The sequence below is a fragment of the Xyrauchen texanus genome, chromosome 3 (genome assembly GCF_025860055.1).
Source record: "Xyrauchen texanus isolate HMW12.3.18 chromosome 3, RBS_HiC_50CHRs, whole genome shotgun sequence".
Taxonomy (NCBI): Eukaryota; Metazoa; Chordata; class Actinopteri; order Cypriniformes; family Catostomidae; genus Xyrauchen; species Xyrauchen texanus.
The window spans coordinates 51,450,441-51,473,721 of NC_068278.1; the positions used below are offsets into that span (position 1 = coordinate 51,450,441).

Sequence of the window (23,281 nt, forward strand, 5' to 3'; positions counted from 1 at the left end):
AAAGTTTGCTTAATGAAACAATGTACATATTTGATAGTTGCATCTGTGACTCTTAGATTCTTATGGTAATCAGGTTTTTTGGGAGAACCCACTGCATTCATATGTACAATACCCTAACCCACCTCTGCTGAGGTGCACAATGTGAATAATAGATATGTGAATCCTAACTCGTGGTACCTGCACAAAGGGCTGAATGGGAAGCGACATGTATTTTGTGTACAGAAGGCTTTATGGAGAACATATACTTATTTTCCTATTACATTTTAACTGAATTTCCATCTCTTATATACATATATATATATATATAAATACAGATACATACACACACATAAATGGTTCACCACCCTTTCCCACCTGCAGTCACTGGTGAAACTGCCTCCGTTTGCTAATTTCATGATCCAGGTTTCTGTTTGATTCTCAGCTGTGCATTTTCTACAAGTCAAATTAGTGATTTAAACGCTTTACTGTCGCATGCACTTTACATTTGTTTTCAGGTTAAGAGGCATGATTCTGTCAGAGCTTTTAATTCTATTTGTAAATAAAGTGGTCCACACAATTTTTTTCCCATGTGTGAATTTCCTGTATCCCAATGTGCATAAGAACGCATTACTTCGAGCAATTTATTAAAGGTGCAGTGAAAGATACAAGACAAATTAGATTTTAAGGTGCACAGTCTATATTTCAACTTATTTGACAGCGATTTTAAACTGAAGGCAGGCCAAATACCTAGCATAAGTAATTTGACCTAGTCTGAAACTGCTTGCTCAGTTCCAATTTAATTCAGACCATACAAAAGATGAGAAAAACCACAAATCTAGTTCTCGGAAACGTCCTCTAATTGATATAGTTCATCTCTTGGAATGGCAAAATCTAATCTGAACTGAGCCAGGACTTGTTCTGAATAAACCGTAGCATAAATGGTCCTTATTTGCCAGCCAGCTGTTCGTAAAGTTTGGGCACGTAGTCGTCCCACTCTGCCTGATAGCAAGACCCAGCAACCAGAGCACCGAGGCCATACTTTTTACGGAAACTCTGGATCTTGAATTTTCCACGGTTGTCTCCAGAGCGATTAGTGAGAACAGGTTCGGTACAGCTGATACTACCTGACTGTTCATAAACCAGCCACACGTAACGATGCAGGCCTGCAGAAAAGCATATGCAAAACTTATTTTAATGCAAGCCTCTTTTCTACAAAGCTGATAAGATCATATGCATAATGCAGAAGTGTCATTTCAAGCAAGTCATTTCAGCTCTTACCTGTTCCCTTTGGGGGGCCTGAACCAACATAATCAGACATGACACAACCACTGGAGATGTCATTTCCTTTCATGTTGATGACAAGGAAGTGGTGCCATTCCCTGAGATTTTAAAACAGACTTTACAACATATAAAGAAACCTTGCAACAAAGGCAGACTAACCTGTTAAAACATGCCCACTCACTCTGAAATCCCTTTGCTTACTTTTACAGGACTGTGTTTATCTTTAGTCAAGTTCCAATATGTTAATATGGTTATTGGATGACTCAGCAGCGTACCTAAATTTCGGGTCTTTTCGGCTGGGTGCATCTGGATCGGTCAGTGCCAAGGTGTATAGCTTACTGGGGTCACAACCCTCCCATTCAATTGATGTTGGGCAGTTCTGCACCTACAAAACAGAACAGATTATGCAAATAAACTTGATTTCATAACAGAATTGCTTGAGATTTGAATTACTAATTAAAAACAAAAGGCTACATTTATTATGTGCAATAAATATTAATTATATAATTCATTATAATGCATGCCAACATAACTTATTAAAATGTTATATTTTAAAAGCACATATTAATATTTTCTAGGCTATAATAAATAGGCACGAGGTTGATACAAGAGTGTCTACACCAGATAATGTGATCGTGCCATTTTTTTGAAAGATACAATTTTGGCTGCATGCGACCCTTGTCTTCATTACATAAGTGCAGACGTAGTGCGTTAAACATAGACCTCTTTAGTAATTCCAAGTGCAAAAAAACAACACACAAAAACTCATTTATTTTTATTTTAGCAATTTTGCATTGAAAGTGACCCACCACTCTCTTTGGCAAACTTGTTTCAGCAGGTCATGCATGGTGCAGAAGCATTGCAAGGCAGTCATTGGCCTAATTACTGCATGCGCGTGCATCTGACCTGAGTGGGTGTGAGGACTTTTCCCAGCGCGTCAATTTCCAAAGCCCCATATTTAACGGTTAAAGGCTTGGCTGGTTTCTCCTCCACCTCAGTGAGAGCTAGAGAACCTGTCCATTCATTAATATCCAAAGGCATGGTGAGTCACAGCGTTAGCGAAATAACTACGCAGCGAGGAAAGTAGAACGTCTGTCTCTCCCTAGAGTTATTTATTATGATTGTTCATTGAACTGCGCAGTCACTTGCATAGCCAATCACCTTGCAACTAGAAACCATGCCTGAATTTTGATTGGCCCGAATGCTATCAATCTCCACCCCATTTTGACTGTTGACGTACTGTTTAAAGCTGTTAAGTTCAACAGTTTTCTTGCAAACAATTACCAAAACCTTATTTATTTTATTTATTTATTTATTTATTAGAAAATTAAGTCCTTTAATTTAAATATGACATCTATAAGTTTGTTAACGAGAACATTATGTGTATGTACCTTTGTTAAAATAGATAAGTTAACATTTCTATTATTTGGTCTGTCATTTTGATGCAGTCTTGTTTACTCTATTTATAGCATTGTTTTTAGTTGATAAAATACATGTTGAACTCAACGACGACTCGTAGAAATTATCGTGTTATAACCACTGATCTATATATAGATCAGTGGTTATAACCTTTAATTTTAATAGGCAATTCACAGTTAAAACATATTCTTTCAGGCATCTTATAAGACACCTAAACGGCTGACAGTGGTCCTTCCTCCTGACAGCATGGCTGCCTTCAGTAGAGGAAGGCTGAAAATTGGTCTCTAGAGTTTCAGGACTTTAATCTCTTCAAGAAACTTTACTGGTGTGGCTTAGTGACTAAAACGACATGTTATTTGCAAGTTATTTCGCACAAGTGTTTTCGGAGTTATGCTCAGTATGTCATTACCCTTTGTTTTCCTAACTTGATAGCAAGTTTACTTTATTCAGTTTGTTTATGTTACATATTTATGCAGGCAATATATAAGGTCCTCATAAATTGGCATACAATCCAGTGAAATACAGATTATGAGGACATAAACATTGACTTGTAAGGCGGTGTCTCGTTTCGAAGGCTGCGTGCTAGGTAGGACGCATCCTTTGAAGGCTGCAGTATGCCGAGCGTCGACCTTTAAACAAGTCTCGTTTAAACGAGACGGCCCTCTTATGACAAACGGAAATGGAACGTAACATGGTTGCTATGACAGCACACCACTTTTAATAAGCGAGAGTGCTTTGAGTGAGAAGGGAACATATGAAGTACATTTTAGAAGAGTTAATGATTTCAAGATAAAAGAAAATAGATTTTACAGTTAATTATAATTAAAATAATACATATTACTCTGCAGCCATATACTGAGGTACTTCAACTTGGGAATTAACATTACTTTTGTTTGAACATCATATTTACGCAGGGATCGCGCAACCTTAATGCCCAGGCCTCCCATTTCCGTTGAAGCAAGAATTGTGGGTTGAGAGTGCCCACGAAGTTTACACCTCACACCTCCGAATTCCCGTGAAAGATGGAACAACAGAAACATATTATATAAACACAAATCATTGTTCTTGGAAAACTGGTTTGTCCATTGAGTTTATCTGGTTAAACAGCTCCTCAATTCTAGTGGTGAATTAATGTCATACTCCGAACTTCTAGACAAGTATGGTATTCCTATAGCCTACCACCGAAGGAATATGCCTTAGTGTTTGATGCAATCCCTTCTGGTGCTCTAATGCTTCTTACAAACGATATACTGTTGTATCTGTACCAACTTTTTTCCACTGGATCCTTGTGCGACAACTGTTGGCCAGACCTGTTTCTCCTCTAACTTGAGAAACAATAACCAAGCTATAGTACTCTGTTTCAAAAATAATTATTCTCTGCTGCTTATTGGAATAAACTTACTCCAAATCTGGACTGTAAGAAAATTTGGTGCTTACCTTCCAAATACCTAATTTTAAATATGGTTAAGGAAGTGTCTTTTTGCTGCATCGCTATTATCCCTCCAAGATATTTCTACGAAGATATAAGACGGGCATTGATGTGGACTGCACATTTTGTCAAATGGCTCAAGATGACCTGCATCATTTATTTTGGACTTGTCCCCACTCTTGTACGGAGCCCCCGAAGTGACCTGTGCAAAAAAAACTTTTGGCAAGATATCTGTACATTTATCTCCCAATATATTGACTTTGAACTCTCACTTACCTATGACAATGTATTTTTTTTTTTTATTTTATTTTTTTTTTTTTTACATACCCTTCTATCAAGGCAAATCATTTCTATATCATCAATTTGATGTTATTGCTGGCAAAATCACATATTCACAAATCTAAGTTCTCCAACCATAAACCTTCCTTTGCCATCTTTGAAAGTCAAACAGTACATTAAAACAATCCTATGCTCTAAAAACAGGAAAGCTATCAATACCTTGCATCTATTTACCCTGTTTAACATCTTTCAGTGCTGATTTGTGATCCTATTGTTTTTATGTTTTTTTTTTTTTTTGTTTGTTTTTTTTGTCAGCCCTTTGTTTTCCATACTGTTTGTCAATGAAAGCATTAATTAAAAAAAATAAAATTCCCGCGAAAGAAGGTCGCATTCGAAGATCGTTTTCTGAAACGAGACAGCCTCGATGACGTATGCAGCAGACAATTGCGACGTCCGGAGGAAGCAGCTTTGCCAATGAGACACCTAGAAATTCTACATCGATCCCAGCAGGTCATTTTGATTACGGTCTTGTGGTTATTGGTGTATCCTCTGGATGTTTAGCATGTTCAAAAGAAGGTATGTGTTATGTATTTTAATTTTTTTGTTTATTTTTGTGTAGTAATGTGCATAAGAAAGTCCATTGCTAAATGCAGTCCCTTATTTTGTAATTATGAAGGCAAATGACAATTTTCCTCATTACTTGACACTTAACTGGTCTTTTTTTCTTCCAGCTGCCAAGTTAGGACACAACGTAGCTGTCTTCGACAATGTCGAACCTTCACTCAAAGGTACAGACCCATTTGATGCCATCATAGTGTTTATGCTCTTGCTTGACATTTCCAAAAAAAATAAAAATAAATGTTGTCTCATGTGGTCTTTAGGCACAAAAATGGGGTCTTGGTGGCACATGTGTGAATGTTGGTTGTATTCCAAAGAAGCTTATGCATCAGGCTGCTCTGCTCGGCACTGCAGTTAAAGATGCTAGGAAGTATGGCTGGCAAATCCCAGAATCCCTCTCACATGACTGGTGAATTTCATGCTGTTTATCATCAAGAATATTATATCAATCAAATCAAATCCCTTTATTGTCACAACACCATATCCACAAGTGTACATGTGTGAAAATCTTGAGTGGATGCTCACTAACTATGTAGTGTGGACAAAAATCAGACCACAAAATACACAATAGATGCATTTACAGTATGAACAATATTTACATATACAGTATACATTTAGACACAGTACTAATGAATGGATAATATACAGTGTGCGGTGCACAAGGACTAATATATTTATATGAATACATAAAATATACTGAAATAAAGAATAATGAGATATACATTGTGCATAAAACTATATGTAATAACAACCTTGATAGGGTGATCATGGGCAGGGTGAGCAATGCAGTACACAGTAGTGCAAATGGAGTGCCTGGGAACACAGAGTAATGATGATAGTGCAGTCTACAATGCTGGAGTGTATGCCTGTGCGGAGCAGTATATGATACATTACTATGTGACATGATCAGTCTGAGATCAGTGTAACTGATAACTTATAAAGTGCAATGCACAGGAAGATGGGGTGGGGTTATGCAGTGGTGATGTTATTACGGTAGTTTGAGTTCAACAGTCTGATGGCCTGCAAATAGAAGCTGTTCCACATCCTGCTGGTGTGGGACCTGATGCTGCGATACCATTTGCCTGAAGTTAGCAGCGAGAACAGTCCATGGCCAGGTGGCTGGAATCTCTGATGATTCTCCAAGCTTTCCTCATACACCACCTGTTGTGGATGTCCTGGAGGGAGGGAAGTTAACCAAGTGTTGGGAAGTTTGTACCACCCTCTGCAAAGCTTTGCTATGTTGGTCACACTGACAAGCATAGCTTCATGCTAATCATGGCACTTGTATGATATTGTTCATATGACATTCAGGGCCAGGTTTTGTTTCAAGTCTTTGCAATACCACTCTTTCATAAACATTGTTTATATAGCACAGCGCCATCTTGTGATAGAAGACCAATTCTCAGCAGGATCAAATGCAAAGTGCGGCTGTTAGCACACTAGAGGGCACTCCAAGCTTGATTAAGAAGCAGCTGTAGGTTTTTGCAGGTGTTGTTCCATATGCAGGGATTGGAAACAGTTTTCAATTCTTGCAATTCCAGACTTTATTTTGTTTTACAAGTTATATGTTTGGCATGTCACTTGAGGACAAACATTGTATTTTTACACTAATTCAAGGGTAATATAATGCAAAACATAATGTTAGACATTTGCACTTAACAAGTTAAGAAACGTTTGTTAAATGTATGCTGCGAAATAAGGCGGAAAAGCATCATAACAGTCTGTGAAAAAGGTCCATATTTTCCAACCTATTTCAGTGCAGAAGACAGAAGGAGGGAATATTAAGCAACTAACTCTTTAAAATGCATGTAACAATTCCTAAATGTAGGAATCTATTTAAAGTAATGCTAATTTGGAAAAAGGAAAAGTAATTTACATTATTAGCAGTTCACGTTAGTGTCACTAGGCCAATGGTAGAGTAATGATCAAGAATCTGGGCTGGCAACCCAGAATTTGTGATTTAAAAAAAACCCATCTGTCATGATTGTCCCCTTTACCAAGATACTTTAACTGTTTTCTCTAGTGGTATTCTACACATGGTTAGTGTCCAATATCTTTGGATAGAAATTGTGTATTAACTACCTATTAAAAAAACAAAATTGATTATGATCTATTTTAAAATAACTGATGTTATGTAGCGGTGTGTTTATTTCCAATCTCATTAGCTGTCTATTTCTTTCACTGTCTGATGAGGTAATTGCAGTTTGATGCTCTGTGTACGCAGGGAATGTGGCTGAATTTTAGACATATTAATGTATGACTGTGAGGCAAACAGGTGTAGTGATGTTATTTCCCTGAATGCATCCAAATATATTAGGGATGTGCATGAGTAATCGACTAATCTAATTGTATTGAATACAATACTCGAATATTGATTTTTTTTTCTTTATGCATTTGCCTGCCTTGAGCAGCTCTGAATGCTGTACTTTCCCTCTTAACATCTCACCATATCTTGCAGTTACAATTTAGTACACTGGGGGTCGCTGTGGTTGTGTGTCGTCAAGGTGCTGGACGAGAGAAGAAGTTATGATGGTGTCTTAGCTTTTGAAAGCAGTTAAGGCTGCGTTCCACTCACTTTAAACATGCTAACTTGCTAATTTCCTTAAGCATTTCCTCCCCGGGGGGAATCCCCGCCGCCATTTTGGAAGTCTGTTCCAATTCGTTAAGTTGGCGAGGGAAGTTTCTGCTGACAGACCCTCAACCCCTCGATTTTGGCAGAGGGGGCCTTCACGTACTCTGCAGGCAGCTCGATATCCCATAATGCAAGTTGATTGTGACATCATAGCAGATCGCGCTTCACCTTCCACCCCACACAACTCTAATGTATGATATTTGATGGATGGGCTGTTTACCGCTGTTAGTGATGTTAGGTCATTTCAGCAGTTTAGAAGAGTTATATTGAGATTTAACCGCATACTACTTGTAGCTACTTTAAGATTAATGTTTGTTACACAGTCATAGCCTATGTGTTCATTTAGTGTAGATCAGCTTACCATAACATTTTTACACAGCACTAAAAAGGTAAAGCATTTATGATTCATTATTACACTCAAAGAGCTAACAGACTTTTAAGACAATAGGTTGAGTCATCTCCAGAGATGTTGTCTTCTCAGGCCAAACAATTCCAAAAAATGATAACAGTGGTGGGCTCCATAGCAGGAAAACTGAACAAGTACTTAGGCCGTTCCATTTAAACTCATTGCATGGGTACCGCCAGTAGTGGGAACTCATGCAACGTAATCGATGATGTACGTACATCCAAGTCCATGAGATGAAGTGAATTTAGCGATGGAAGGGCATAAAACGCTTAACTGAAATGCATCCCTAGTATAGCACTAGAAATGCATGTAATATTTTGATTCTTATTGAATTCTGCTCTATTGATATTCTGTTCTTGTTGGAGTCATGCAAACCAATTGACGAGGATCTGCTTTTATTGTGGAAAGAAACTGAGAAGTGGTTAAAAAAACTTTTACGTTTATGAGACCAGTATGTAGTCTGAGCCACTTCACCACCAAGTTCATCCGAATACCACTGCTATATAAAATACTGCTACCCTACATAAATTGTAATGAATAATTGTGGTATTTTGCTGTTATTATGGATCTTGAGTCTGGGGTAGTATGCTGTGGCATCAGTGCAAGTGTAACTCCATGTGGACTGTATTATTTTGAATTAACATATGAGAATATGGACCGACTGAAACTGTATTTATTTATTTAATTTTATGCAGATTATTTGAAAATAGAATGCTCTTTTTTTTTTTTTTTACAGCCAGTAATGTTCTTTTTAAGAGTATTACATGGTGCTGTATGGCTTATGTATTATTTACGCCCTCTTGTAGACTAAGGAAACAATGTCAATTTAAAAATCAGCTGACTTAAAAATTTCTATTTAGTTTCTCTGCCCAATTGAATAGGTGTGTATATGCATTAAATCTCTTAACAAAGGCAGAGCGCCTTTTATAAAAATCCAACTGTCACCACTTGCTTTTCTGAATAATAACAATGTGAAATTATATATATATATGATGTACTCTAATACCGACAGTATTGGTTTCTTTGTCTCTATTCTCCTGGTGAGTGCAAATTATTATAATTTTTTTTTATGCATATTGTTCATTCATGTTAGTGTGATATGACCATGTTTCTCCCTCTCTTTGTCGCAACAGGAAGGTGAAATATTTGAATATGAAGGGCGGTCTGGTGGATAAACACACTATCAGAGTTTTGACTGCCAAAGGGAAAGAGGTACGACTTTATATTTAGAATACTTGACCTTATAAAGTTCATATAATATACTGTCCTTACCGTTGCTACTTATAATGCTCATAGACAATAGTGACTGCAAAAAACTTTGTGTTAGCCACTGGTGGACGGCCGAAGTACCCAACACATGTAATCTTATGTGCCACTGTATAAGCGTATGTGTGGGTGTTGTCACTGTGTGACCTTGTTCTGATGATCGGTGAGTGGGCGAGACAATTTCCTTTTGTCTGTCTGGCCAAAATGATACAATTGATATTATTCCTCCTCTGACTTGAAAGCCTGGCATTTGTTTTTGATCACCTCTGAGTTACCAGAAAAGGGTAAACATGGGATAAACAAAATCAAGAGACCAGTAAAGGATAAAAAAAAGATAAATAATTATTATTGTTAATACAAACAGTTATTATTGTTATTATTATTGTTAAACTGAAAACATCTAAATAATGTCTGGGTCACATATTTCACACCCAAAAAATAGACCATGTTCTTTATGCAAATATTGTTTTGTATTTTTTAAATTTGATTTTGGGGTGAAATATAACCCAGACATTTTTTGTGAGATTCGACCAATAAGAATTGATATGATTGACATTGTTTGATATTGAAATAATGTTATTATTTACAATTGTCCATCCATCCATCCATCGTCAACCGCTTATCCTGTGTACAGGGTCGCGGGGGGCTGGAGCCTATCCCAGCTAACATTGGGCGAAAGGCGGGGGACACCCTGGACAGGTCGCCAGTCCATCGCAGATTTACAATTGTAATAATAGTAATTTTAGAATTATATTATAAATCTAATATGTGTAGAACTTTCTCTTTATTATAGTATGCTAACTGTAACAATATTTGTTCAATATTATGTGTTATGTAACATCGGTATATATTAAAATGTTGTTATTTTTATGTTTGTAATTTTATTTTATCATAGTTTTTGTTTAAAATGCAAATATTAAGTTGAATGCTGCTGAGGCTGAATAAACATTTTGTGCTTACTGTTAAGTGGCTTGTGAATGCTAGTTTTCCCCCCAGGTGCCAGGAGCCGAGGAGTATGGAATTACAAGTGATGATATCTTCTGGCTCAAAGAATCACCAAAGAAAACGTAAGTCACATTAATGTATGTTGTGACCAAGGAAACCAACAGCTGTAATTATTGCAAATACAGCTGGTGGCATTTGTTGTGTCCTTGTGTCCTCCAGTTATAAATGTCCGTAAAAACATTTATATTTTTAAAAAGTTATTCTTCAGAATGCACAATATACAATAGAAGGATTTTAATTTCTCCATTATCAAAAGCTAACCAAGGCACTCAGCTGAAACTGAGATTATATTTTCAATTCCTCCCTGCCAATTTCTTCTAAAGTCACGCTAGTTACCATCACAACCACTTCCTTTTGGACAGGTGATGTTATTTTGCGGTTGAGCTGTCAGCTGTACAGGTGCAATTTCAGACTGTTGCCAGTAAGAGTACTCATCCTGTGGAAGTGTTAAGAGCTTGGTGACTGACGGGCATGAACAAGGGCATTGGCTCACACACTCAAGAGGGCAAAGCATAAATTTCCACCACAACATCTGAACATCTGTCAGAACTTACTCCTCTGTTCCGTGCTTATCTCTGTTGACTCTCCTGTAATGAAAGGAGTTTTAGTCTTGGCTGACATTTAGTAAGGCACAGCATTAAACTGCTGATATTATCGTGTCTGAATTTATTATAGAAGTGCTACCCAAGGTTGACTGCATTTACAGTAATCTGATTTCCACACATTGCCCATGATAAACTCACATCTGGAGTTTATGTATAAATATAAAACTACAGTTGAGGAGATACTGTAGCTATGCTAGGCCCAACAGTAATGATTATTACTCGGTTCTGTGGAACACTTGATTCTAATTGGTCAGTAGTATCATTCTGCAGTCAAATATTTTGTGACTGCTAAATAGGCTTTGCGATATGCAAAAAAATATTTTCACAATATTTTATAGAACAAATATTGCAATATCCGATTACATTGTCAACCCCCTGCCAAGGGTCTGTGAATATTTTAGCTTTATTGATTTTGCTTTAAAATTCAAACTCATTTATTGAAACAAGAAAAATTTTAAAGAAATTTCTGAATTCACATTGCTCTTAAAATGTAACAAAAAAAGCAATGAAAATAAGGAACCCCTCCCCAAATCCAAACATTTTCCTTCTCCAACAGCCCCATTTGCTGTCACGCAAGTATCCGTCTATGACAACAGGTGGAAAATCACTAATAGCCTACAAATTAAGAACTAAGGACAATTACAAATTTAAAGATATTAATAAAAAATAATAATTCAAATATAAATAAATCATTACCTCTTTTCTATTTTATAATTGCCAGTTTGTTACCTCACTTAGTATGTGCTTAAACAAATAGAAAACACCAGATTTCATACTATATGTAAGCTTAATACTCTAAATTCCCTTGTACCAGTGCCGGAGCTAGGGGGTGGCTGTGGTCACCATGGACCGAAGCCTGATTACCCCATTGGCCACTCCACTCGCAATTGTCGTTTTGGTCACAATTCAGTTTTTTAGAGTTGGGACCATCTCTGTACAACCACAACACACAGGATATGCACTTCGACGCCCGGGTGTCACTGTATCCACTCCTCTCCGTTTTTTATCCACGCGCCACCAAGACAACCCCCTCCCCCCAACCCACAATGGCGGAATGATGAGCAAATTTACCCCTGCATGAATTACCTGCATTTGGAATAAGAACTTAAATAAGGAGCAGGATTCATCCTTGTCGCATTTCGCTGGTGGTGGGTGCTAATTTCACACCCTGGTCTACTGTTCAATATATTTGCTTACTTCCCAGATCCAAGGTTTTCCCATTTCCTGATATTGTCGATCATTATCTGTCAAGGACTGTCGCAATCGGTATCGGGATAATTGTTCCTCTTCCTATCGCCCAGCCCTACTGCGAAACAGCTCTGCTCTAGCTGCACAATCATTGGATGGTATATCTTGTTTACTTATTTTAAAAATAAGCTGTACTTTATTGCTAAACTGGTGCTCTAACAGGAATGTCCTCTATCCAAATCCAGACTGGAGTCTCTTAGTGCAAGTCAATCCTGATTATCAGACATGCTGCAGTTTGGCAGGTGGGAATTCAGGGACACGTTTGCTGATAAAAGTGCAAAAAAGATGTCTGAGATTTTGCGCCTAATTCTCTATAAGTCGGCCACACAAAAGGATGCTAAGTATAGGTGTGCATTAGCAGTGTTGTACACTGAATGCGTGTGATGTTGTTTTGGTGTAAGTGGGTATCACTCGGCAGCACTGTGTGTGGACATCCAGGATTAGAGCCTCTGCCAGCAATTACGTTTCACCATGACCATGAAACTCAGGGCAGATTATGGCAGGCTGTACACATTGGCCACACACGTAGATATTTCTCTTTGTTAATTTGTTCTCAACTCATCCTTAACATGTTTTCCTCCCTCTTTGAATTGGTGCAAAATTGTTGCCTAGTTAGTTTTTGTCATGCTTTATTGTCTGTTATGCCCTGTGACTAATTGCACATTGTGTTTGTTGTTGTTGTGATGTGACATCACAATTGAGTGTTCATTAATTGTTGTTTTTTGTGTTTTTTAGGTTGGTTGTTGGTGCCAGTTGTATACTTCATATATAGCCCCCACAGGAAGACTGTCCACTCAGAATTAAATGTCTATTAGAAGCAATGTTATTGATCAGTGACACAAATCGTGGATTTTTCATAGTTTTTTTTTTTTAAAGACTATTAGAAGCATTGTTATTAATCAATAAAACATGTAATTTGCTAATCTCATGGTGTTGTCCCACATAACAAACATGCATTTAATTACCCAGTGACTGTAATAGAATATATTTAATCTATAATGATTAATAATTCTTTAGTATATTATTATTTGTAATAACAGCAATAAATAAATATATCTGCAAGCAGCGATGACAGGCCATAGCACTATTGGTCCATTTCCTCCCGGTGGCTTCCAGAAAACAATGCATGATGGACGCATGCATTTGGTCGAGTAAACAAGACAACATGTCTTACCTTCTGCTCAGACATAATGGTTTACAACTTTTACGTGTGTGCAAATTAAATAAATGTTATTTTTGGCAAGTTTTGGAATACCCTTTAACATCTATTGTTGCCAGCTGGAGGCCTTATGACCGTGACCCACTGTAGTCTTAAGCATTATTAATCAAAGGGCTGAGTTTGTCAAATACACGTGAATACACTACAACATCATGTAATTTGATCTGTTGCCATGACAGCACTTTTCAAGATATCAAGAATACATTGACAATTTTACATCAGCGATGCTTGACATTATTGTTAACAATCTTGAGGCGATTTGGGTAAATGTAAAATGACTATTTTAAAATCTGATGTAAGTGCCACACTTTCTGCTGCCAGGTGGTGGTGCTATGACCATTAACCACAAAAGCCACATCCATGTGATCAGCCCCCAAGTCTGAAAATACTGCTCAATTTTGATCTAAATAACACAATGCACAGAAGATATGAGACACTTCCTGTTTCACATTTTTTGCCATTAATTTATTGCCTCGCCATGACAACACTGTATGATATATCAAAAATCCGTTCACAATTTAGCATCTACAATGTCTTGGCATGACGTTCCACAAATTTGGTACCAGTCACATAAATCCACTTGGAGGAGTATTTAAAAGTTTAGAGCCTGCGATTTAAAAAAAATAAATAAAAAATGCTGAATTCCTGCTGGGTGGAGCTAATGACTTTAATTATGAAAGTTGTTTGGCTTGACGACAAACATATATGTACCAATTTTGGTGACTAGGTGAATTGAGAATAAAATTCAAATCTTCTTGTTTATTTTCTTTAAAGCCTCTGGTTTTCATCATCGAATTTATCTTTTGTGAAAAAAGGTTCTGCATTTGAGCTGAGTGATTGGCTGGCTTCATCGAATCACTGACTTGCATTAAATAAAGACATTATATCATAGTGGAGACTCTGAGAAGTGGTGGTATGCAAGAAAAACTGCCGGTGTTCTGACAATCTGTGCTTCCTGCTCAGGATGTTCTACCAGCAGTGAAAACAGTGATATGTAAAGCCTAAACTTGGGTAGCAGATGTCGAGACGTGGGAGAACCTGTCCGTGTATCCTACATTAGCATTAAAGGTGTTAAAAACCTATGTAGCACATCCTGTCAGCCAGATAATACCTTTCAGGATGTGCTACCAGCATAAATATCGAATAGTGTGATATGGTGTAAAGCCCGTTTCACATCACAAGCATGATCCACCATTGCTCGGAAATTCTTTCGTTGTCCATAATAGCAGATTAGAGCATTCACATCGGAAGCGTTAGCAGCATGTCAGAGCATGGCATAAGCTGCAGTGCAGCAGGGGTTTCGGCTCTGAGTCTGTTTTTGCTGCGCCGCTGGAGCTCAATTAAAGTGAACGTGCACTGTTGATGGATAAAATTAATGTGATTTGACAAAAAAGTACACAATGCACAGAATAAGTGTATACAAATAGTGTCTTTATACTGTATGAATTAGAGCACATCTAAAAAACAAATGAAAAGAAAAAAAGAAATTCCAGGAGATTTAACAATTTAAACCAACTTAAAATGTTTATTATAGATCTTAATCAGAAGTGAGGTTTATCATTCAAATTACAGTGAACTACAACTTATGAGCCTGAAAATATGAGACATGTACTATTAAACATAGAACAAGTCTATAGAAATTACTCTGATGTCACACCACAGGAAACCGTGCTTCAGGGTTCTTCCGAGTAATGGTGGAAATAGGCAGGGCTGCAGTTTTAATAATCTTTTAAGCTTTGTAGAAGCTTTGTGTCTTTTAATGTTAATACAAGTTATTATAATTGTTTTTTTTCTATGGTTTACAGTGAAGAAATGATGTGTGTTCTCTTCTGAAATATCAGCAAAACAAGTTTAAACTTGGTTCAGTGAGCCTGTAAGATCATGTCGGACATGTAACTGGTTGATGAGACTCACATGTTTAACATGCTTCTAAAGCCTAAGAAATGTGATGTGAAAAATAAAAACTACCACTTTAAATGCAATATGTGTTTTTACTGCTTAAATTATTAGCCCACATACAATAAATAATAATATTCTTACTTCAGTATGATCATATTCCATTTCAAAACTTAATAACAGCTGTTTTTGATTGAACAAAATGATTTACTGCACAAAATAAATGCAAAGACATAATTTTAGCTGTATTACATAATTTGTATTCACTTATCATTTCACAAACAGTAGTCCATGTGCTGTGGTGGTGGAGACGGGATCTGTTCCTCATATTATATCATATATGGTGGTCTTTATCAGATAAGACCATTGTTAGATCATATTTGAACTCATATCTGTCAAAGCAACAGCACATTGGAAATCAACCAACAGCTGCTGCAGGGTCAATTTTGCGATAACAATGACAGTGATGCATGAATTATCATAATTTGTATAAAATTCTGTGTTTTCATCTGGTGGAAATTTAAAGAAGCCCCAATAATCTGTGATTATTAATTTTATAAGTTATGATCTTTATTAAAATAAATACTCACCTTAGTAACAGACATCACAGTAATTTTTTGTATATAGCTGCTGCTGTGACGCTATAGAAACGCTTCCAGAGTGAAAGCACTGAAACTGCCAACTGTCTTAGGTCTGCACTCCCTAGCATTTATGAGTTACAACCAATTAAGTTCACACCCAAATATAGGGAGAAAGGAATAATAACAATGAATATGTTGCCATGGGAACACTATTTATGATGTTAAATATCCCTTTACAATTTTACACCAGCAGTGTCTTGACATTATTCTAAAGATTTTTGAAGTAATTCATGTAAACACAAGAGCGCAACATTTTTCACATATTTTAAGTACCACAAAAGTACCGAAAACCTTGAAACAATAATAATAATAATAATCTTTAAAAGAACAAAAGGGCCACTGCAATTTCAGTGCTTGGGCTCTAATAAAGAAAAATCCTTAGAAGAACAATAGGGCCTCCTCACTTTCAGTGCTTGGGCCCTAATGAACAGCAAATTATATATATATAAAGAGAATTTAAATGAATAATAATGAAGTTCTCATACTGATTTACTAAGTTAAATGTAAAGTTTGGTTTCCCTTGCAGATTTTTTTCATTGTTGTTTATAATAATAAAAGTATATAAAATGCATTATTTATTAGTAGTAATTCCAGAAGTCATGCCTTGATAAAATAAACTTTCAATAAAAAAAATCAACAAAATAAACAAACTCAATAAATAAACAAAAGTTAATAATAAACAATAAAATAATAAAACTTTAAATAATCATTTTAAAGTATTGTACTAGTTCTCTTCTTTTTTTTTTTTTTACTGGCTGTAATGTAAAGTTTGGTTTCCCTTCTTTCAGAACAACCAGACATTTTTTTCATTATTATTTATACTAATTAGAGAGTTGTAATATATAAACTATTATTATTAGTTCCAGACATCATGCCTTGAAACAATAAATAAATAAATAAATAAATAAAATTTACAATCAATAACAATTTTTTAAAACAATTATATGTATATTAAATAATTATTTAAAAGTATTGTTCTAGTTCTCATGCATGTTTACTGGTTTAATGTAAATATTGCTTTCCATTTTTACTAGAAAGATTATTTTTCATTATTGGAATAATGAAAGAGTTAGAAGACATGATTTATTATTATTATTATTATTATTATTATTATATCCAGATGTCATGCCTATGATTCACCACATGAGCTTAACAACAGAAAACATAATCAGTAAAGCTGAAGTAAAATTATGAAACGCCTTGATAAGCAATAAAATATGGTTGTTATGCCAATTGAGTTTCTGTAAATGCTGTGGTATGTGGTTGCACCTCTTCAGGAAATAGTACATAGAATATAATTTTATTTGTTAATGGAATTTATTTTCATTTACTGTGTATGTGAAGATGTAGCATTGGAATATGCCGGCTTTCTCACAAGCATTGGCTTGGACACCACTGTGATGGTGCGCAGTATTGCCCTCCAGGGGTTTGATCAGATACTATGTATTCTCTTCTGTATGTATTCAGAAAATATTTTAGCTCAAAGTACGCTGGTAAAAACAGGCATTTTTGATTGCCTTATCAACCTTTGCTTTTGGTTTGGGCATTCTTTGAAGTGACTCACCCTGGTAAAGCTGCCATGCTGAATGTCAAAAACAGGATGAGAGACATGGCCAGACTTGTTTTATTGCCCTGTTTTTAATGCATTCATTTTTAATTAATGGTTATGGTGTTCTGACAGGAGATTGGTCATGTTGTTGTTGTTAAACATTACACCAGCGATATGGGCTGGCATGAGTAACATGGGATGACAAATATGAGCAAATTGCTGAAAAGTAAAATAAGTGTTTAAGAGAACAATTGACAATGAAATCCTTTTAATACAGTTAACAGCCCTATTTTATAATATATTTCTGTTCAGGCCCTGCTTTGATAGGTCGCTGTGTCTTGGACAAAAAGTCCAAAAACTCTTCCAATTGTATAAATCCTATGCATTAGCCAGCACTTGTAAATTTGATCTGATGTCAGATGCTCGAGCCCCAGAAATGTATTTAACAATAGTGGCTGGAGTCTCTATTTCTACGTTCCTTACAATATAATCACCATTTATTAGGGCTCTTTCAACATGATTGTCAGTGGGTGTATCACTGAGTGGGGAGAATAGTTTGGAAACCCTAACAGGAATGGGAGAGTGGTGTCGCTTTGCTGAACGAGTATGCTGCTGAGACTTAACACAAACGCCCTGCTGCAGGAGCTCTAGAGCCGGAACCAAAATGTGTGTTGCTCATTATACTACCCGCATCTGAAACAGTATCTACCAGCTAATCTTACTCACTGACCTCCACTAGCATTCGGATGTATGTTTCTAATTCATTAAACTTCTCCATCAGCCTGACTAATTCCTTACATTTATAACATATGAATCCCTCACTGCTGACGGAAGAAGCTATAGTAAACGTGTGACATGCAATGCAGGAAGAAATAGCATGTGCAGATGGCACGACTTACCGCAATTGTTTGTTGTTGTTGGTTGTTCCTGAGTGGTGAGGGTTTGATATCGATGTGGATCCCGCAATTGTTTGTTTGAGATCAATGCAATAATCTGTGTAAAACAGAGAAGAAAAACAAGTGTGCACTGTAAAATGTGTGCAGTTTAATCGTAATAAATATAGAAAGCGAATGCACATGGAAAATGCACGCTGTTGAATTGCGATAAGAGAACCTGATGTGCGCTGAAAAATGGCAGATGTTAAGGATTAAAAGCTGAAAACAGATTGATAATCTATGCTAAAAAAGCTAGCAGGTTACAAACACAGACTCTCACTAGGCGCGCCAGCAGCAACAGGTAAAATACACAGATGAAACTGTTGTAAAATTACAGTGAAACACGTGAAACACACGGTAAAATTATAAAGGATAAGACAATGAACATATGAGAATATGAATAAGCAATGCTAAGCAGGCTAGCAGGCTAGAAACACTCTTGCAGTGTGCCACCAGTGACAGGAACAGGAAGTCCAGAACCAGTGAACAGGAAAAGCACAAAAACTTGTTACTACCCACCTCTGGCCAGGTGATAGACACAAAAAAAATATATGTTGTATAATGACCAATGAACTGTAATTGAATGTTGTACAAAGCAACCAGTTTCCTACATGCTAGTTTCATACTAGTTTCTCTTTCTTCTCACATAATAGAATAATATCAACTCATGTCCTTTTTAGCTAATAAACAGAAGAGCAGTCATTATTACAAAATAGACCAGTTCAAGGTGATACAAGCAGCTTCATGATTTGATCACTATATTTTATTCGATTTTTTGATAATGACTAGCTGAGAGTCAAACCACTCCATAAAGTCTTCTCCAGCACATCCCAAAACATGTTCTACAGTGGAGTCATCCCCTGCGATCAATAATGCTTTCATCACAGACCCGGTATCCCATTTCAAAAGCATAAATCATCATAATAAATGCATATAGTATATGTTTGTGCTTACATTGCTCCACACACCCCAGTGCTGCTGTTTCAGCAAAAAACAGGACTATCAGGCCTGAAAACAGGGTAATAAAGAGAGTGGGATGGAATCATCGGGGGAAGTGTTAATCACTGGACAGAGGACTACTCCTCAGCACCAGGATGCACCAGGGGCCCTGGGGTTGTCCATTCTCTGCTTTGTTCTCTTGCTCTGGGTTTTCCTGTCAGAGTTGACTGTCTCGCTGTACGGAAACCCACCCAGAGCGGCTGTGGTTTTCCCCTTTTCTGGTCGCTCAACATCTTTGTCTGCAGATGCCGTGCTCTTCTCTGTGTCTCTCTTTCACTCATCTGATTTCTCTCATTCCGGTTACTGGGACAATGAGAGGAACATCCGTCTGGCTGTTGGTGGTTTATTTATTGATGGTGTGACAAGAGGGTGTGGAACAGTGGTACAGTGTGGATTAGACTTTAACTTCCTGTCTGGGTGTGTGTGACAGAGAGACGGATAGAGATTTAGTGATCTGCAGTGATGCCTACTTCTCTGTAATGTTCCAAAAGCTTTGGCCTTGGGTGTTTGATGTGTTGAGTGTTATATACAGGACCTTTCCCCCTTTAAGGCAGTGCTTGAAGTGGGCTAGTGCAATTCTATCCTATTCTGTTCACAGTGACGTGAATTATTCTTGCATTGCAGCAGCTCCGCCAGTAGTCTCTTCTGTCCCTGCTTGACAAGACAGCCTGTTCTGTTGCTTTCACTTGACCAAGACAGATTTTGGCCTCTCATGACTTATTACTTTTATAAATCTGTGGCAACAGCAATATAATAACGACACCAATGTTCAATACATAATTAAATGTATTAAATAAGAATAATAGTGAGATCAACTATTTTTCTGTAATAATATATTTATAATATAGTAATATAGGTAATTAGCCTAACTATAGGCTGTTTATGGTTGTCAATCAACTTTAGTATATACACTGCCTGGCCAAAAAATAAATAAGTTGCATACTCCAGTATTTCGTTGGACCACCTTAAGCAAATTGAAGTCATTTTTTCCAATTAACCTCACTAACAAGTGGCCACACAGCTGTTTAGTCCCAATCCTGTAAGTTCTCATCGCATTGTGTTTGTGGAAATGCTCTTAATTTCACTATTACTTATAGCTGTGATTTCTACTGTTGATTTTTTCACTGCATCACTTAGGGTTAAAATAATTGTTGCCAGCTGTAATATATTAATCACTGCAATAATGATCCAATCATAGGCTCTTAAGTATCTGCTTATTTAAATCCAAACTGCATTGTTTTGTCCCGGCAGTGTAGTTAAAGCATTAATATATAACAATACAGGTGTGCATTCTATAGCATATCCAATTACATTTTAGAGCTAAAACTGTGTGTTTCACAATCAAGTAGTGTTAGTTTTGACTGTCATCATAGTGAAAAGAGAACTTTCAGTGGATGCTGATATGCTCTAATACACCCTTGAGAGGATGCTGTGTTTCCCTGCTGTGGCCTATCTGCTCTCCTGCTCTTTCAGTGGAAACATTAAAAATGGAAATTTTGTATCTCCCTCATGGTGACTGGTGAAATAGCCCTGTTCCTCCTCATGCCTCTCAATCCCAGAGGAGCTTTTCCACTCTTCCGATCCTCTGTCCTTCCTCTGGGCTGCACCCTTCTGCAGGTGGCTGTGCTAAACACCAGGAAGTATAACATTTCCTCCATAGGTGTTCTGCTTTTTATGGGCAGTGAAGATGGGAAGTAATATACATTGTGTAAATATGCGTTCTGACAAACAACAGTCTATGCATATAATCACTGTGTCTCATTTTGAAGGCTATGTGCTCCGGAGGTCGCACTTGCGGGGCCACATACGTCACAGTGGCTCTCTCATTTCAGAAAGCAAGTAGGAAACTCCAAATGCAGCCTTCAAATGTGACCTTCTTTCATAGGAATTATGCAGGAGGTGTATCCTTCGTTGGCACTCACAACCCACAATTCTTTGCGTCAACGGAAATGCACAGAATTTTTCTGAGAAAAAGATGCAGATTTACACAAAAATAATATGCTCAAATGCAAGTAATGTTAATTCCCATGTTGAAGTACCTCAGTAGATTGGTATTAAATATATAATATGTAAAATTCTAATAATATACTGTATAATGTAAAAAAATTCGCTTCTCACTCAGAGTGCTCGTTCAGGTTGAGAGCATTGCATGCTGTCATAACAACCATGATAAGTTCTGTTTCCTTTTGTGCTACGAAGGCCATCTTGTTTAAACAAAGCTAATTCTAAGTTGAGGACACTGTATACCGCTGTGTACAGAGGAACACATATTTCAGCCCAGATTTTCTGTTGGGCCGAGTCTGTGCTAGTTGGCTCCAGTCGGAGTTGACAGATTTCACAGAAAATCGCATAGTATATGATTGGTACCAACTCATTTTTTTTTACAGACCAACTATACTTCCATCTAGTCGAAATATCTAAAATTTGTTTGATATTTTTGAGCCGACTATCCTCGACTACAGAGGAAATCTCGTAGTGTATGATGCTCAACGACTAAAGTCTGAGCTCATACGGTGAGCAACCAATGGAAATCGAATGCACGGGGCCAAGAAACAAGCACTCAAGTGGAGCTTAACTTTTAATGACATGCACTCACCTCAACTCCCGTTGCCCTCTCTAGAGGTCATACTGGCTTTCTCATGTCAATTTGATGCTCTTGCAACTCAATAAGGAAATAGCACCTGAGAATTTTTCCTGTGACCATTCATGCCTTTTTGCAAGAAGTTTAATGATGTTGGATGCTATTTTGAGATTTTAGCACTCATGGTGATCATATTGCTCACTCTTCCCACATCTAATAATCACGTGGAGAGAGCATTTTCACTAGTGACTCTACAGACTCATGGATGTGCGCACAGGCCTGAACACGGACTGGATGAACATCAGCTGTTTTCCGTACTCCCTGAGAGCTGTCTGGAAACCATGACTGTTTTGTGTATTAGCCAGTTCATCTGGATGTAGAAAGATTTACAGTTATGTTCAAGTTGGAATTTGGAATGAGCCATAAGAGTGTTAACAAAGTATATACTTGTAAAGTATTTACAAGTATATACATTGATTTGTTGAACACAGGCTGCAACCGGTACTGTCTCTTTAACAAACCTGGCATTTCTGTAAAGAGCGTCTGTAGATGTGCGCATGTTAACGAGAGACTCGAATGTCTTTATCTTATCTGTGCCATGCATGATTAGAATAAATGTTTGTTATTTTTATAAAAAAAATGTTTTATCAACAACTGACTGTAGACTAGAGAATAGAAAATGTATTTAAAGAGACAGTTTTCAATGACAAATGGGTCACGTTGATCTCATCTTTGGACACGCATTACTCAGAGCAACTTTTACTCTCAACACGCAGTGAAAGGACTAGTGAGTGAAATGTAAATATTTACCAGCCAGTTGCCAAATATATATATTTAAGTCGCATAGCATGAAATTGGATTGATAGTGCAAGTGATTTCCTCTCGTAATAAAGGGTTGTGCCAGGACTTTAGTTGCGCATAGAGTAAAAGATCTATCTTGGGATTTAAGAATCGATATTAAGATCATTGAAATGAAGATCGCGATGCATCAGAAAAACCAAATTTTTACCCACCCATAACGACGTACATTATTTGGCTTCTTGATATGCCATGGCAGCATATTGTTCTTTTTCAGAACTCGTTTGTTTAATTGTGTGATGAAGAAAAAAGAGGAGTAAATGTAAATTGTTTTGGGAACTTTATCGTTTCGTTGCTTAATTGCGTTTTTAATACATTCGGGCTCGTTATGAACAATCATCGGGCAGTAAAACATCAAACTAATCTGGTAAGTTATTGCAAGGGTAATGCTCCTTTATGCAAAGGCAAGGACATTATTTCAGTAAAAGAAATGTAA

General features: G+C 37.0%; 1 protein-coding gene and 1 pseudogene across 1 annotated transcript; one reads left to right on the top strand and one right to left on the bottom strand.

The window, feature by feature from the left end:
• Positions 1–924: 924 nt before the first annotated feature.
• On the bottom strand, positions 925–2,370 carry pebp1 (phosphatidylethanolamine binding protein 1). Its single transcript, XM_052098438.1, has 4 exons — positions 2,167–2,370; positions 1,536–1,645; positions 1,258–1,358; positions 925–1,142 (listed from the first exon to the last, which is right to left on the bottom strand). The coding sequence occupies exons 1-4, from the start codon at positions 2,299–2,301 to the stop codon at positions 925–927; spliced, it is 564 nt and encodes a 187-aa protein (XP_051954398.1). The 5' UTR covers positions 2,302–2,370.
• Positions 2,371–2,925: 555 nt separating this feature from the next.
• LOC127625001 (thioredoxin reductase 2, mitochondrial-like) overlaps positions 2,926–23,281 on the top strand; it is a 34,383-nt pseudogene continuing 14,027 nt past the window's right edge.